This window comes from Rhinolophus sinicus, chromosome 17, assembly GCF_057876585.1.
Source record: "Rhinolophus sinicus isolate RSI-liver-muscle chromosome 17, RSI-T2T, whole genome shotgun sequence".
In the NCBI taxonomy this organism is placed as follows: domain Eukaryota; kingdom Metazoa; phylum Chordata; class Mammalia; order Chiroptera; family Rhinolophidae; genus Rhinolophus; species Rhinolophus sinicus.
This window is the reverse complement of record NC_142517.1, coordinates 18,872,218-18,888,749: the sequence shown is the minus strand read 5'-3', so window position 1 is coordinate 18,888,749 and position 16,532 is coordinate 18,872,218. Positions and strand designations below refer to the sequence as shown.

General features: G+C 32.9%; 1 protein-coding gene across 2 annotated transcripts in view; it reads left to right on the top strand.

Annotated features, from left to right (window-relative positions):
• The window catches only part of NCAM2 (neural cell adhesion molecule 2), a 446,058-nt gene that overhangs the window by 393,264 nt on the left and 36,262 nt on the right, over nt 1-16,532 (top strand). For both annotated transcript variants that reach the window (XM_088794499.1, XM_088794500.1), the window contains exons 13-15: nt 1,473-1,592; nt 4,813-4,934; nt 12,612-12,792. In XM_088794499.1, coding sequence (XP_088650625.1) covers nt 1,473-1,592; nt 4,813-4,934; nt 12,612-12,792 — 423 coding nt within the window. The remainder of the gene's footprint in view (nt 1-1,472; nt 1,593-4,812; nt 4,935-12,611; nt 12,793-16,532) is intronic.

Genomic DNA, 16,532 nt, shown 5'->3' with positions numbered 1-16,532 from the left:
AATACAAATTTAAATTTTGTCTATTGGAAATGTATCCTTTCTGCTGGTTTTAGAACATTTCTACTGGATTAAATAAGATCCGGTTGATATCTGGGCTATTATTCTTTATCTGTTTTTTGACAAAATTTACCAAATACTCGATGTAATTTACATATATATATATATATATATATATATATATATAATTTTCATGTAATTTAAATTCTAAATTTTAGACAAAGAAAATATTTCTACAGTATATCCAGCCACTATTTTCTATATTTAATAAATCAATGAATAATAAATATTTATAATAAATAATTTAGCAGAACAGATGTGACAATAATGAATATTTGAGAAAAGAATTGGACAAGGGGAAATATTAAAAAAAAAATTAAGTGTGTCCATGCAGTGTAGAATGAAAAATGTTATGGTAATGTAATTCATTATCAGAAACATGTTAATTAGTTATATTGGAATTTTATGAAATGTATACTATCTTCAGTCATTGTTCATATAAAACAGTAGCCCTACAAATATGATTCTGGTTACCTATAGCTTAATATTTTATTTTATAGTATGTCTTCTTCTATTATGAATTGATCATTTGACTTGGAGTTAGTATGTAAACCAGACATAACTTCCTTTTGCTTCTGTATCAAGGCATTGCCATTTCTACTAGTTATTTTTTGCTCTGTTTAGCACAAGTAGTAAGGAGAGAGAAAACTATGGAGTTTTGTGAGCTCCATCAGAGGAATTTGTAAAGATGTAATATTTTGAAACTTGCAATTGTATCCAAAATTATCTGGCAAATTGAAGGTGTTGACATGATCCAGAAGATGTTTCTGGTAACCTTTACATCCCTGTACTTTTTCAGATTGTCATATTGAATCCAAATCTGGTACAGTGTATAATTGAGGAGAAATTCAGAAACGCAATACAAAAGATAATAACCTTCAAACAAGCATTAAAAATAATCTGATTGATTTGAGATCATCCAATATATGATTGACTTTTGCTGTAGAGTCTGCTGGGACATTTCTTAGACATGACTGAAACACCTTATAGTGGAGGCTGGAGTTCTGTATATTGAATTCCATTTGTCCATCCTATGGAAAATCCATTTAGAGTAGACAAAATATGTGGGATGCATGCAGTAAGAATGTTTTATTTAGCTAATTCTTATTTCTTGAGTGTTAAAAAGGTGAAAGGAAAGATTTTACTTTCCACTTTGTGAGTATAAGCAGCACAAAAGAAGCAATCAGTTTTGTTCTTTGAAAGGTTACTGCATTGGGTTAACGCTAAAATAAGGTTGAAGAAGAGGGCTGTTCCCAAATCATTCTCTCCTTATATATATTTCGTATCTTTTTCAGTTATTTCATGAAAAGATTTACAGTGATTTTTTTTTTTTTTATTCAGCTTTGTAATAGGTTGATTTGTTTACTTGTTAAAATGTATTGGTCATCAGTATATATGTGTTTTTTTTCTTCTAGCAATGGTTGTTCTGAGCAACCTGGAACCAAATACAACTTACGAAATCAGGGTTGCAGCTGTGAATGGAAAAGGACAAGGAGACTACAGTAAAATAGAAATCTTCCAAACATTACCAGTCCGTAAGTACACCTCTCTAGCTGGCGGTTTCCACTCTCTTCACTTGCAAATTTAAATGGGATTTTTAAATGCAGAGAGATGTTTCAGCACTTTGGGGGAGTGAATTATGTCTTTGTTGAAGTGTTTTCTGAATGTGGTGGCATCTCAGATTTATTAAAAAAATAACTTTGCGCTAGAGTAAGACAAAAAAGGAAAGGAGCACTGCAATATATACAGTAAAATAGGTCTCAGGAAATTGTCCCCATCAGAAGGCATTATTCATTCATAGTCTGATTAATTGGATTGTAGCCCACAAACTATATTCTGCAAGAGAGGAGAAAAGTGTCTGTTTAACATGTGCCACATTCTATTCTTTCGATGAGGCATGGCTATTGCCTTTATCTTAGAAATTAGATAGGCCCTAAGAGTGGGAATATTGGACCTCTAAATTAACCCATTGCCATGGTGACTGTAGAAGAAGAATAACTATTGTAGCCTTATTCTCATTACTACCCTGTTTTGCCTTTTGATAAGTCAATTAAGTTCATGTGACGTTCAGATAAATCTTAAAAGATTTAACATTTCTTTCATGTTGAGTAAATTGTTAAAAATGTGAGAACAATTGAGTGTGACTCAACAAATGCCATTATAAAAGTTATGCATAACCCTGCCTATTATATACACAGTTTAGTACAGTCAAATTTGCCACATATATTATCTCATTCCAGTCTGTGACCAGTTATTTTCAGTTTGTTTGAAAATCTGCTAAATGTGTTCCCTTTTCTTCATTCTCAATGCCAGTGTCCTTTTTAGTTTCTTGGTATTTTTTTAGTAGCAGGGCTGTGAGTGCATTTTGATTCATCATCCTACCTCCAGATTAAAATGAGGCTAGAGTGACGTAAAAATTTAAAGAAACATGTTCTTCATTTATTTATGGTCCTCAACACCAGCCTGCACCTTCCTGTTTTCCATCTACACACACCTTTCCCTGCCTGCCATCCTCACACCACCTCTCTCCACTGCCACAGTGCCCTCTGCATCAGTAGGTCAAATTAAAGATTGCATTCGTCTTGATTTCTGTCCTTTTCATAATCTCCAGAGTTGCTGCACATCAGTCTCCAAAGGAAGCATGGTCTCTTCAATAAGACCTTGGCTAACCAGTCCAACTGTTATTTTCGTCTTCATTTAGGCACACACCTTTATCATTTATTCATTCATAGAACACCTTTCTAGGTGTTCCAACCATAAAATATCTCTCTCTTACTCTTTGTTGTTGTTGTTTTTTTTCTCTTTCCCTTTGAAATTATTAACACATCTAATCTCTTAGTGTGTTTTTGTTTATTGCAAACCTCTGCCCTATACCGTGTGTACTTTGAGAGTCAGGACACTGTTTTTTTGTTTTTTTTGTTTTTCAGTTTGTTTTCTTAAATAATAAATATGTATTTTAACTGCTTTTCAGGATTTTCCTGACGTTTAAATGAAATAACATATGCTAAGTACTTAATATATTATGACTCTCCATTATTACTTTTTGATTATTAGTTATATTATTACTTTTGAATACACATTATGTTGTAATTGCTCATAGAAACCATCATTTTAGTCAGTTGCTGTCTAGTGCAATCTTTATTTCCTCTGAACTTCATTTTTCAAAGGAAGTAGCACTTATAAAGGAATCACAAATTTGGTATATTGTAAAGGTTAAATATAGGCATACATTTTTAAAATATATATTTTAAAATATTTGTTACCAATAATACAGTTTCTGCTTTATAATTAAATCCAAATACTATTGTTAAAAATAATATTACAATATTGATAAATAAATTGATACAGTATGTCAATTCTAAAATTCAGTTTAGAAATTATACTAATCTACGTGAGAAAACATCCATTTTTATAGTATTTAAATTTTCCACAATCTCTTGTTAAATAGTTTTAAGAAATTATTGTACTGGGTTTACAGAAGTGTTAATTCATTTATCAAAAATGTATTACATTGCATATAGATCATATCATATAATATCTGTATGCTAATTTAACTAACTTTAATGAACAATCACTCTACCATTTATTTATTCACTTTGGTTCTCTGTGGCTGTCCCACAAAATGCTTTTTTACTATTTACTTGCATGACAACACCCCCAACTGTCAGATTTGTTTAATGACCTACCTTTTCTGCAATAAACTACTCACTTGCTTGAGGTGATAAACATCATACTAAAAATAACGATAACTTGCTGAGCAAAACCCCAGGTTCTCCAGGTTTGAGGCATGCAATCCTCTTCACTTCGTTCCTGCTAGTTAATCTGTCTTGGCATTCCTCTGAGTAGACCAGATGTTACCGGTTTTGGAAACTGCAAACTAAGGCATGTCCTCTACTGGTTCCTTAGTATTACCATATCCATAGCCATAGCCATAGCCATAGGGAATTGGAGGAAATGGGCAGAGGAAGACAGTGCATGAGGAGCACATTCCATCAGTGACACAGAAGCAGAAAACTCCCACTCCAAGTTGCCAAGCACTGATAACATCCTTCACATAAAAAAGGTCTTACACTTTAGTGGGTCCCTGTGCATATTCAAAATAGTATACGTATATTTGTTATAAATCATCTCCAAATGAAGAATAATGCCATAGGCAAGTATGTTCATGGAGCTAAGAAGCTAGAAGGTGAAAAAAAGATACCAAAACACGGGTCTATAGATTGGATACTACAAAATTTCTTTATTCAGAACTGTATCTAGTCTTTAAAAATGCTCATTAAGGCAGATAACTAATTGCAAAGCTGTTATCATTCCTTGCTGGGACATATTCCATATAGTTCTATGCCTTCATATGTTTATATCAATAAATATATACAAAATATTTACAAACTAAATTTACATGAATAAAAGAAATAGGATTGCAGACTAATAATAAGGGAAATAAATTTCACACGTGTATAATGCCATACTGTTCTCAGAGCATCGGCACATCAGTGTAAACAATATATTTGGTCCTGAGGTTTCACAGTTTTGGCATACTTCTAGACTTATGAATGATGCTGTTTCTTGAACAGGAAGAAACAGAGTCGGAGGTTATATCACAACAAAGGGCAAATAGCTAATAGTAATGCCAGGATAACATCACATATTTTGATTATACGACAGTGTTTTGTGTGTGTTTTTTTTAATTAAAATGCAGTTTCTCAGGTATCTGAGGTGTGTGTGAATGTCAAGAATGTTGTATCACATATTTAGGTGAACCAAGTCCTCCATCCATACATGGGCAGCCAAGCAGTGGGAAGAGCTTTAAACTCAGTATCACCAAACAGGACGATGGCGGGGCCCCTATTTTGGAATACATTGTGAAATACAGAAGTGTGAGTACCCCATTTATTGTCATTTTGTGCAGAATGTTTCAAATCACATTTTCATGGTATCCATAGATGTATTAGGAGTGTATGCATATTACATAACTGATAAAACGGTACTCATAGGAATTTAAATGATAATTTTCCATTGCTGAAATTCATCATTATAAATTTTAAAATGCTTTTTTTTAGGGGGTGAAAACTAGGGATAAATAATCAAACAAGCCCCATGGTTTTCATCTTGTGATTTCTACATATTTCATAGATGAGATACCATTTCTCCTGTTTTTCTGACATATTTTTCCCTCCCACGCCTATTATTAAACCCAGAAGGATTTATGGTTCAAAATGCAGGTAAATGGTAAGAATTTGTAGGGAACCTCAGTAAAATGCCATGGTGAACACTGAAATGCATTACTAGTTGTAAAAATATGTCTTATGTAATCTCTTTATGCCTAATTTCTACCTAAAACTAAAAGCTATGCTTGATTTCGCCTTTCTAAAGAGTTGATATTAGAAATACCACAAATGCTATATTGAGCTCAGTCAAATTCATTGATTACAATGGATGATAGCAAATACGTATTTCCTATTTTATCTTTTCTTCATCTCTTTTTAGTTAATAAAGTATGTATATTTAATATATACATACTTTTGTTAATAAAGTATGTATATTTTAGGTATGCTATGACGTTTTTTCAGCTTTGTTTCTATTTCTAGTTATCCAAAAGTAAATTCAGGAAATCACAAGATCCTGACTGCCCACGACATGCATCTTCCTGAAAATTTTTAATAAAAAAATTAAAGAGATAGCATTATAAATTCACCAAAAACGCCATTAATAGCATATTTGCAGAACATGATCAGTAATTACTGCACATTGATTCATAAAATCAATGTAAACTGTGTACCTATTAAGAAGTACTTTTGTACTGCAGCTAACACAAAATATGACTAGAGAGGCTTAAACCAAGAATTTTTTTTTTTTTTTTCTCACATTAAACAAATGTATGTTAGACAATCAGGGCTAGGTGAATATCTTAGCAATATAATCCTGCATCCAAATGATTTTTCTTTATGTTCTTTCATTCTCAGAATGTTGGTCTTTGTCCTCATCTAGAATATTTTGTGTTCCTAAGATTCATATTCAGAATGTGAAGAGAGCAGAATGAACAAAAGCAACAATGGCTTGTTTAAGCTGAATCTGTCCTTTTTTTCTGCAGTACAGTACAGGTTTTCTAAAAACCTCACCTAACAGAATTAAATTATGTCTCATTAAATAGAATTATGTCTTATAACCACCATTAAATGAAAGGTGATTATTCTTGGGAGTTAGGTCAGCTGAACAATGGAGTCTGCCTCAATTGTTAATGAAATTATTATCCTAGTAACTGTGTTAGTTGGCTAGGTATGTGATACCCAAATACCACAGACTGGGTGACTTGAACAATAGAAATCTATTTTCTCACAGTTCTAGAGGATGAAATTCCAAGAACACAGTGCCTACAGTTTGGGTTTATCATAATGAAAATGATCAGTTGCATAATTCAAACAGAGCTCCTATATATACTGTTAAGCTACTAGCATTCTAACAGGGAACACTGTTATAATAGAATTTTATGCTCCTATGACATGGTTTGTAAAAGTAATTTCATAGAACCCTTTTTGCTGCAAGGAAATCATTTCTCACTCTTGTAGACTTAAATAATACTTTTATAATTAATCAAACATAAAGTGATTTTTTATTTTATTTTATTTTTTTACATTTTAACGGGCAAACTGAATCTTACAGAATGTAGATGGGGAATAGATACCAGAATGTAAGATTTTGTAATCTAAATACAGTTTTGCACCAGTGAGAGCTCAATTAAAATCCACCTATAGAGATTATATTGACCCCTCAACTACTCTCCCATACGGTATGCCTTCTACTCCAACACAGTAAAATACTCTCCACTGTTCTTTTTCTTCTTCCCATCCCTTCTCCACTGCCTCCATCCTGCAGTCATTCTCTGCAGATCCTACCGGAAATACCCTGCTTCAATATAAAGTTATATTAATGTGTCAAACTGTATATGTTTTGTAATTTAGGAACAGCAAGATTGAGGAAATGTAATACTTATATGAGTGTTGACCTCTAGCAGACACTGAATTTACCTATGAAAACCTGCATTTCACCAGGAAAAGGACAAGACTAATTATACCCTAATATGGAGGGCTTCTTAAAGGCCATGAACCTGGAAACACACACTATTCTGTGTTATTCTGCAGGAGATTGAGAACCTCACTTTGTTCGATCACCCTGTAGGAAGACGGTTTGTTAGAACAGAGCTATAGCATAAAGGCAGAATTAGATGTGTGGAATGGACCCTTTGTGCAAATGTCTCTAACAATAATTCAGTAGGATTAAACTATGTATTTGAAGAATAGAGACAAGCTTATTAATATCCTAATGTATACTGGAAAAATTATTTTATCTACAGAATATTTTATCTTTGCTATGTATTATAGTGTCACTATAGCTATATAATGTTAATAAGTAGTTTTTTTACATGGTTTCTTAAGTTTTTTTCACTGTTTTCTCTCTAATTTGATAATAGTTATTCGATCATAACAACTGCATGGTGTTGACACATTAAATAAGTGTCCTGCACTATAAAGGGCTAAAAGAAAATTAGTAGCTTGAAATCAATTGGGAAGAAGTTACTCTCGAGACTTGTAACAGTGCTCTAGCATATGATTCTACTTCTTACTTGACCTTCTTAAGCTATTTGGGCTCAGGGAGGTTGTACTCACTGGCAAGGGAAAAGAAAATGGGATTTTGAAAAGGGTTTTAAAATAACAAATTAAGTAAAATTGAGTTTTTGTTGCCGAGTGAACTTCTTTTCTAGATAATTTAGGTGTGTAGATTGGACTCTATTTAATAAGCTATCAGTTTAAGTTTTGAAATGTTTTCAAACTATGAATAGCTATAGACATTAAAGTGCTGTAGGCTTTTTGATAATTCTTTCTTTGCTGCTATTTAAGAAGATGAGTTTTATTCATCTTTTTATCAATATTACCAAATACACCATTTGTTCTCTGACTAAATCAATACATTAATGAATCAATCAATAAATAAGTTAATGTTGTGCAGTTATAAATAGTCCTATAACTAAATTATTAAATACAAGAAATAATGAATACAGTGGGGGAAAAAACTTGCACTGTGTAAATTTTTGTATGTTGTGAGAAGACAGAATGTTCTGAATTGGAAAAGTTAGACTTTTTTTTCCTAAAGAAGTATGTGGGTGATGGACACTAGGAATAGATTAAGTAGAGCCCAGTTTACAAAAATTTACATGAAACAAAGGCAATTTGAATCAGCAATGATAATAGGAAAAAAAAAAAGATTAGAATTTGAAACTCCACTAAACCTCCGTCTCTCCAAATTACAGTGGAAAATGTGTGTATGTGTACATTATCCAGATTGCTAAATATTTTCCTCATATTCAGAGTAGCAAACAGAGCTACAGATGATGAGCTACAGGCCTTCTGTAAGGTCGTTTAGGTAGTGAATAGTTAAACCATGCTACCAGGAATCCAGGAACCAGGAACTGCCTTAATTCCTAACACAAGAACCTTCGCATTCATCTAGTAGTATGAGCTTACCTCGTCCATTGTTCTCTCTTTTAATAATTATTCACTTTTTGTTTCAAATGATGTTGACCATATATTCCATAAGGCTTTGAAAAGAAAGTTCATGGGTTACTTACTTTTTTGCCTTAATTATGACTTTATTAGGTGAGGATTTAATGATGTTACGAGTGATTTATGTTGTTTTTCTTCTTTAGAACAAATGAAATCTGTAGGTTAAATTAATATAGGCTTTTTCTCAATGCAAAGTTAAAAAGCTAGTTACCAGTAAATTCCTTTCTTTAGATTAACATCTGAAACTCTAAGCAGTAAGGTAAACAATATTATGAGTAAAAGCAGTCTAGGAGCCCTCTATAAATAGGAAAAAAACAAGACCCCCTCCATCTGTCCTCTACTCAATCCCTTTTCCAGCTGATAGCAATTTTTCCCCCTATATGCTGATATTGTATTCTTAGGAAAAAAGTACTGAGTACCCTTGACTGTCATATACATGGCCCTGCTATCTATTTTGTGACAGAAAGGATTGCTTAAGATAAGCTATATCAAAGCAAAATGACCATTTTTCTTTCAGAGGCTGCCCTTCAACATTTAATTGGCTTATTAATAATAGCCCTATTCAGCAAATCATCTCATTAAGATACCTAGGGGAACGCTTTCGCAACTAGATTATCTTAAATCGTTCCCCAGGCATTTAAATTCTGTAAATTAGGCACTCTGCAAATGCATTATTGAGATTTTGATGTCTAGGGGAGTATTTGGTAACACCCACTTTAATTTTTTCCTATTCCCTAGGAATAGCAATTAGGGGATTAAAAAGCCTCCTTGTCTAATGTTGAATGGAAAATGAAATTGATTTAAATGGGGGAAATATTATAATTCCCTTTGGTTCCTTATGCCATCACTACAACTATCTAAAATGATGGAGGGGTTTTTAATTTATCATGCTAAGAGTTTCAACAAGTAAGAGTTCAGTGAGTGGTATTTTACAAGAGAATATCTGCATGTCCTGTGCTTGTCAGGAAGTTTTATTGCAAATGCTCAATTCTCAGAAATAGTATTTTTGGAAGATTACCTGAAGAACATGAAGCCTCTCCATTCCTCTGAAGAAGAGATTGTATCCTGAGGTAATGCAGACCCCAGCTGTTGGTTTATTTCCTGGCTCTTTCATTCCCATCTCCACTAGATCCAAAGCAAACGCAACTCTGGATTTCCACAAAAATATTTACTCTCACCAAGAATTTCTTAATTGCATAGAACTTACTGAATTGTTGGGGTGAGGGGAAGGCTACAGGAGCAGTGCTCTACTGTTTTGTGCAGCTCTTGTTCTTCACTATCCCTTTGGCTTCCTGCCTTCTTCCTTGTATATGTGTGTATCCACAGTATACAACATATCAAATGTTTATGTGCTATGTGTATTTTATTCTGTGTATGTATTTATGTGTGTGTGTGTGTGTGTGTGTGTGTGTGTGTGTGTGTGTGTGTGTGTACACACACTGGGGGTGCCAAAAAATATATACAAGTGGACGCTTTGGTCAACGTTGCTCAAGCAGTAGTTCGCCATAATCAGAAGTGTCTGGACGCTGATGGTAACCACTCTGAGCACCTCTTGTAATTGCAGAAGTCAAATGTGACTTGTATTCATCTTTTGCTGTTGGTATATATTGAGTATTACAATTTTAATACCATTTTCCTTTCTTAAAATATGTATACATTTGTTGGCACCCTCTGTATACATACATACATATACATGATATCATATCATATATTATCTAAATCTACTTCTGGATGGAGATTTTTTTAAGTTTTATTTTTTGATCAATACCTATGAAGTGTTTTTATACTTACTTAAAACAATAAGCCTACTGTTATCTGTCTTTACACCTCTCAATGGCTGTGCATCTTTCTGGGTTTTCCATCATTGTACTTATTTTTGGTTCTAAATTTCTGTGAAGGAATCACACCTTTTTATTAACTAGGTTTGGATGAATGAAAAGAAGAATGGCCATGGAGTTTGTTTCCATAACGGTGATATCACTTCGCTTGAGGACACCTTCCTGGCCCTTGCACTCTATTGGGTCTTTCTGTTACATGCTCCCAAAGCACCCTCTGGTTTTTCAAAGAACTTATGTCTTTCTTCTGTGCTGGTTTATAAACTCCAAGATGAGGGTATTGCACATGGTTATTCACTATTGTGTTCATAGTTTTATAGCAGCCTCACTACCCTATAAAGAGCTGCATGAATGATTGATGAAGAACCTAATGAAGGACGGGAGTGTTAGGAAAATGGTGGCTGTCTGGTACAACTCCCGTAAACATTTCAAAAGTGCACCTACTAGGTTCCTTTCTTAACTTCACTAATAATTTACAACTTAGACATATTACAAACTCTTTGTGCAGTTTTCCAATAGCTTCTTCAGTACACCTACCTCATAGTACCTTACACACCTTACAACAGTCCAGTCTAACAAATTAATATATTTATAAGTTTCAAAATGCAGAGGAAATGCCTCTTGTTTGTATAACTTTAAGTACTTGTGCAAAACCCATGACTTCATTAGGAAGGTGATATCTTCAGTTTTAGATGAAATAAGAGGCCAACTAGTTTCCTTTGTAATAAAACTTCTATGTAACCAAAAATAATTAAATAAGAAAAGAGAATCAGAGTATGGTATCAAAACTATGTCTCGTCTTCTTCTGAAGGAAACCTTATGTTTGTAGTACCATCAGTTTAATGCAATTATAAGTTAACTTCCAGAATTTGATTTTAGAAAATCCTTAATTTTCATAAATTCAAAAAACATCGTTACTCTATCATCAAACAATCATAAAATATTGGCTTAAACATAAGGTAATACTAGGCTGAGCTCTGAGGTTTAAAAAGATCTCTCTATCTGTCTATCTATCTATCTATCTATCTATCATCTATCTATCTATCTATCTATCTATCTATCTATCTATCTATCTATCTATCTACCTACCTATCTCTATTACCAGGATACAATTCATTTATAATTATACCTCTGGGAAATTGAGATTTGAAATTTTAGTGAAAAATTATTACATACGTGACTCCAGAGAAAATATAATTTCATTTCCATATAGTTATTATGGAAATAGTTTATCCTTGAAAATAGCTGTTTTTGTTAAGTAATTACGATTCCCAAGACCCTGTGATACCTTTTCCTCATTCTTCCCTCATGAAAACTGACAGAGGCAGCTGCTCCCATCATTTCTGCAATAGAAATGAGGGAAATAAAGCAGAGACGTTAAGACTTACCTATGTTTAAATGGTTAACATATGGCACAGCCAAATGTTCACATTGTTTAGGATAGTTTAACTCGTAAAATTATATCTACTTATTTTTCTTTGTTAATTTTAGTCAGTATTTTTCAAGTAAAATGCAATTCCAATATATGGTTTAAGATACTTATTTTAGAAAAGATTCAGATAGGATTTAAGTGTAGAATGTTCAAGGATAGGGTATGATTTCTTATTTTCTTATGCTAATTACCTCCATAACTGGTAATAATTTTCCTGTATTTTGTTTCATTATGAGTCTAAAATATCATAGTGATAAAAAATGCTAGTGGTAATTTAAATCTATGAAACATATCCACATTTTATTTGCAGGACACATGAATTTTCCCCCCCTCAATCTCAATCAATAGTCACTGCAATTATTTGAATGGATACATTAGGCTTTTTCTGTATGTCCTGTTTCATTTTTACTGTTCATATGATTATTAATAATCAACAAAGTGACCAAGTAGCAAACTTATATATGTGAATATTTAAAAAAAATCTTAATGGAGGTGAATTATCAATTACTGCATCATCAAAGATTAATTATGAAATCACTCTTTAGCAAATATAAAAAACATTTATATTTTTAATAGAAATAGCTTAGAAATGACTTCACTGATATAGCAACATTTATCCCTTTTCTTCATATTTTTAAAACCACCTATTCCATCTGAAGATAAATTATTTTTTTAATCACAAATTTAATATATGGATATTTACAAAAAACGTTTTTATTGCCTTTACAGAAAGATAAAGAAGACCAATGGCTAGAGAAAAAAGTGCAAGGAAATAAAGACCACATTATTTTGGAGCATCTACAGTGGACCATGGGGTATGAAGTTCAAATTACAGCTGCCAACAGATTGGGCTATTCAGAACCAACAGTCTATGAATTCAGCATGCCACCAAAGCCCAACATTATTAAAGGTAAGCAAAACTATATGCTTTCTTAGGCTGAAAATGAACGTGGTATCATTCTTATAACTTCTCTGAATGGATTCTTCATTTTGAAAACATAATTTTATAAGAACAAGCGTAAATTCTAGATTCTAGTAATCAATAACCTGTGTTACTCGAGATTTCTTAATTGCTCCTGCCATGGTGAATTGGTTAATTTATAAATACATTTTGATAACTTTACTGGTTAAAGTAGTGGGAAGAGAATAAGCAGAAGGCGAGGATGGAAGGTAAAAGTGACCATTGAATAGCAACATGAGAACCTTCTGTTGAGACCAGAAACTTTGCAAAGAGACAAGTTCTCTTCCAAACACTTGGGGGTTGATCCTCCACTTCTGGGAAGATGTGGCCAAAAATAATGACAAGCCCTATCATTTCTGTCCAAGCAAGTTGATTTTTCAAACATAAAATCAATTACACAGTGAGGCAGAAACAGCCACAGAGGTAAACCCAGAAAGAACTGTAAATAGAGTTCCAAGGAGACTCAACGTTGCAGGACATTGTGCATCGGTGTTCCCAGCACAGGGTGGATTCTACCTTTATTAAGTAATAGTGTTGATGTCATTCCGTGCTACTGCTATTACAAAAGTCCACTGCAGGGATATGAAAATAGTGTTCAGATACATGCCATAGAGGTAAAGATGAAAGAAGTTATCTTGATGCATAGTCGTATTTAACTGTTAGTGAGTTGTCATCTTGGACTTATTTTAACATTTATTGTTTTTTTAAATATCATATTTAATATTTTTAATTTAATTTAATATTTACTGGTAAACTTTATATATATGTATAATATATAATATATACATATATAATATATATACTCTTTATATAAATATATATGTGTGTGTGTGTGTGTGTGTGTGTGTGTGTGTGTGTGTAAAGAAATGAGAACAGCATATTCATAATCATGGCCTAATTAAGTCATATTATAATAGAGTATCAATATTGTTAACATTTTTGAGACTAGAAAAAATAAACTTTGTCAATTCAGTCATGTTATTTAACCCTCTTGTAATTTCAAATTGATATGAATCTCACTCTTACGATTTTGACATATTGTACATCAGTTTTGTAAAATTGACAGCAGATTTATACAATAATGTTTCTATTAAAACATAATTACTATTTGTTATGTGGCTTAAAAGTACTTGATATTATGGCTTTGAATTGCTAATATTAATAAGTACTTCCAATTATAATTTGAAATTAGGAAGGTGGGAGCATCTAAAAATAACATGGATATCTTATATTGTAATGGCCTTTTTAAAAATTCACAAAGTAGTTCTGCATTTATTATCTCATTTTATTCTTGAATCTGAGTTGAACAACAAAGAGTTATCCTCATTTTACAGATATGATTTTGAGAGTTTAAAGGATTTATCCAAGGTCAGGCTACTTTTAAGTCATGACAAACCTAATCCCCTTACAGGGTGGTACACCTAAATAAGAAGAATGGTTGAATGCACTATCAAGTTCATTACCCCTAAGAGTTTGAAAAATCAATAACTGCCTCTAAAATTATAATGTATTATGTTTGTAGTAATTATCCTTTATATAGACATCAAGAATATGATATAAATATGATTCTTAATCTAAGTCAGTATCGTCAAAGGAAGATTGCAACGGTGCACTACATCCTCCTAAATCTTTAACTCATATTTGGAGGAAATAATTATTTTTATCAGGATAAAAAAAAATAATGTTTTATGAAGGAGAAGGCAACATTCTAATAACATTTTATAGATAAAACACAAACTGTAAGAAAAGTTAATATCAGGCAGGTTACGTTATGTTATACTCCCAGAGTCCCTGCTGTTTTTATAGGCAATTGTTATTAATAAAAACCAACAAAAAGTAGTCACAAAAAGGTAAATAAGTAAATGAAAAATTATATATATAAATATATATAGTGACAAAAAGATAAATAAGTAAATGAAAAATTATATATATATGAGTATATATCTAGATCTATATCTATATATATCTATATCTGTATATGTCTTGATCACCGTGAATAATGCTGCAATGAACATAGGGGTACATATATGTTTACAGATAAATGTTTTCAGATATTTGGGGTAGGTACTCAAAAGAGTGTTGCTGAGTCATATGATAATTATAGTCTTAATTTGTTGAGGAACCTCCATACTGTTTTTCATAGTGGCTGTACCAAAGTAGTGTCTTATATGGAAGAAATGTCTGAGAGGAAGAAGAAATCAGTCCGTTTTAGGAACTGGGAAGAGCATGGCTAGAAAAGAACCTGGAGGTGTGTGAACAAAGATAAGGATAGAGAGGGACCTGCAACCCAGACGATCGAAGATATTTTGAAAACCATGTAAATATTTTTATAACAAATCCTAAAACCAGTAAGAAAGTATTTGCAGCAGAGAAGTGATATGAATAGATAGGCATTATAGACAGATTACTCTTGCTCATATGGGTAAAAGCAGGATATGGGTGAATAAGAATGCTTGAAAAAATGATAGGAGTAGAAAAAGGAAATGATGAATATGTTCCAGACACACTGTAGATGCAGATTAACCCACTTGTGTAACAGATTGGATTCAGTAGACATTGATGATTTTTGAGTGTCTTGTTTGGAGAACTAGAATGTCATTGGCATCATTTCTCAGGATGAAGAATGTGGGATTTAGAGAATGAGGGTTAACATAAGATCAGTGGGGTATTTATTAAGTTTGAAATGTCAAATAGTAGTTAGATATGTGTGCATGGAGATGAAAAATCCATGGTCTGGAAACATATATTAGGATGTTGTCAACTTTACCAGGTGAATGATATTTGAAGCTGGGGGTAAGGACAAAAGCACACAAAAAGTTAAAGCCTAAGCTGTGTGAAAAGGAATTGACGACTACAATACTCACTGATGCTTCCCCCGGTAATTTGAAGGGTGATTGGCACAGCCCAGATGTTCTAGGAGTGCTTCTTGAGTTCCCGAGGTACAGAGGGTTCTTCAGAACTGTGTCCTAAGAAACTGTAATATCATACAGGAAGAGAAAACATCACCACCACCACCCCTCCAATGAGACTAAGGTATAGAGTTCTTGGAAAAACATAACACTTTAGTATTGGGGAAGTTAAGAGAGAGTCACATTTCAAGACAGAGAAGTAGAAATTGCATTTGACACTTCAAATGCTGCTGAGAGATCAATGAAACTTAATAAAAAAAAAAAAAATGTGAAGTGTCCTTATTACATCCAGCTTTACTGAAGTGGTTGGGAGAGAAATTAAGGAGGAATGAATGGGCTCAAGAATGTATGTGAAGTTAGGAGGTTTAGACTCTGTGTTTATTTAATGCTTTCAAGAAGCCTCGCTATGAAGGTGAGCAGAGGGAAAAAAAAACAACTTTCAATGTTATAAGGACTTTTTTGATGAAAAAGGTTAGAACGTGTCTCACAGCTGAAGACATAGGTAAAACAGCGAAGGGGAAGGCGGACATACAGAAATAAAGACAAAGCTTTCTGAGAAGGTAGGAGACAGAATTCATCCCCCCTAAACTGTGCAGCTGATACAAAGCCAGAGCAGCTTACTGGAAATGGGAAAAAAAAAATATATATATAAAGTATTTATTGTATCTATAAAAATGCCACAGCCTAATGTCAAATTTACCGTACTGAATCCACTGACTACTTAGGCCTCATGGGAAGCCACATCAAAGACGTGCCCATATAGTCCAAGAATTGTTTGAT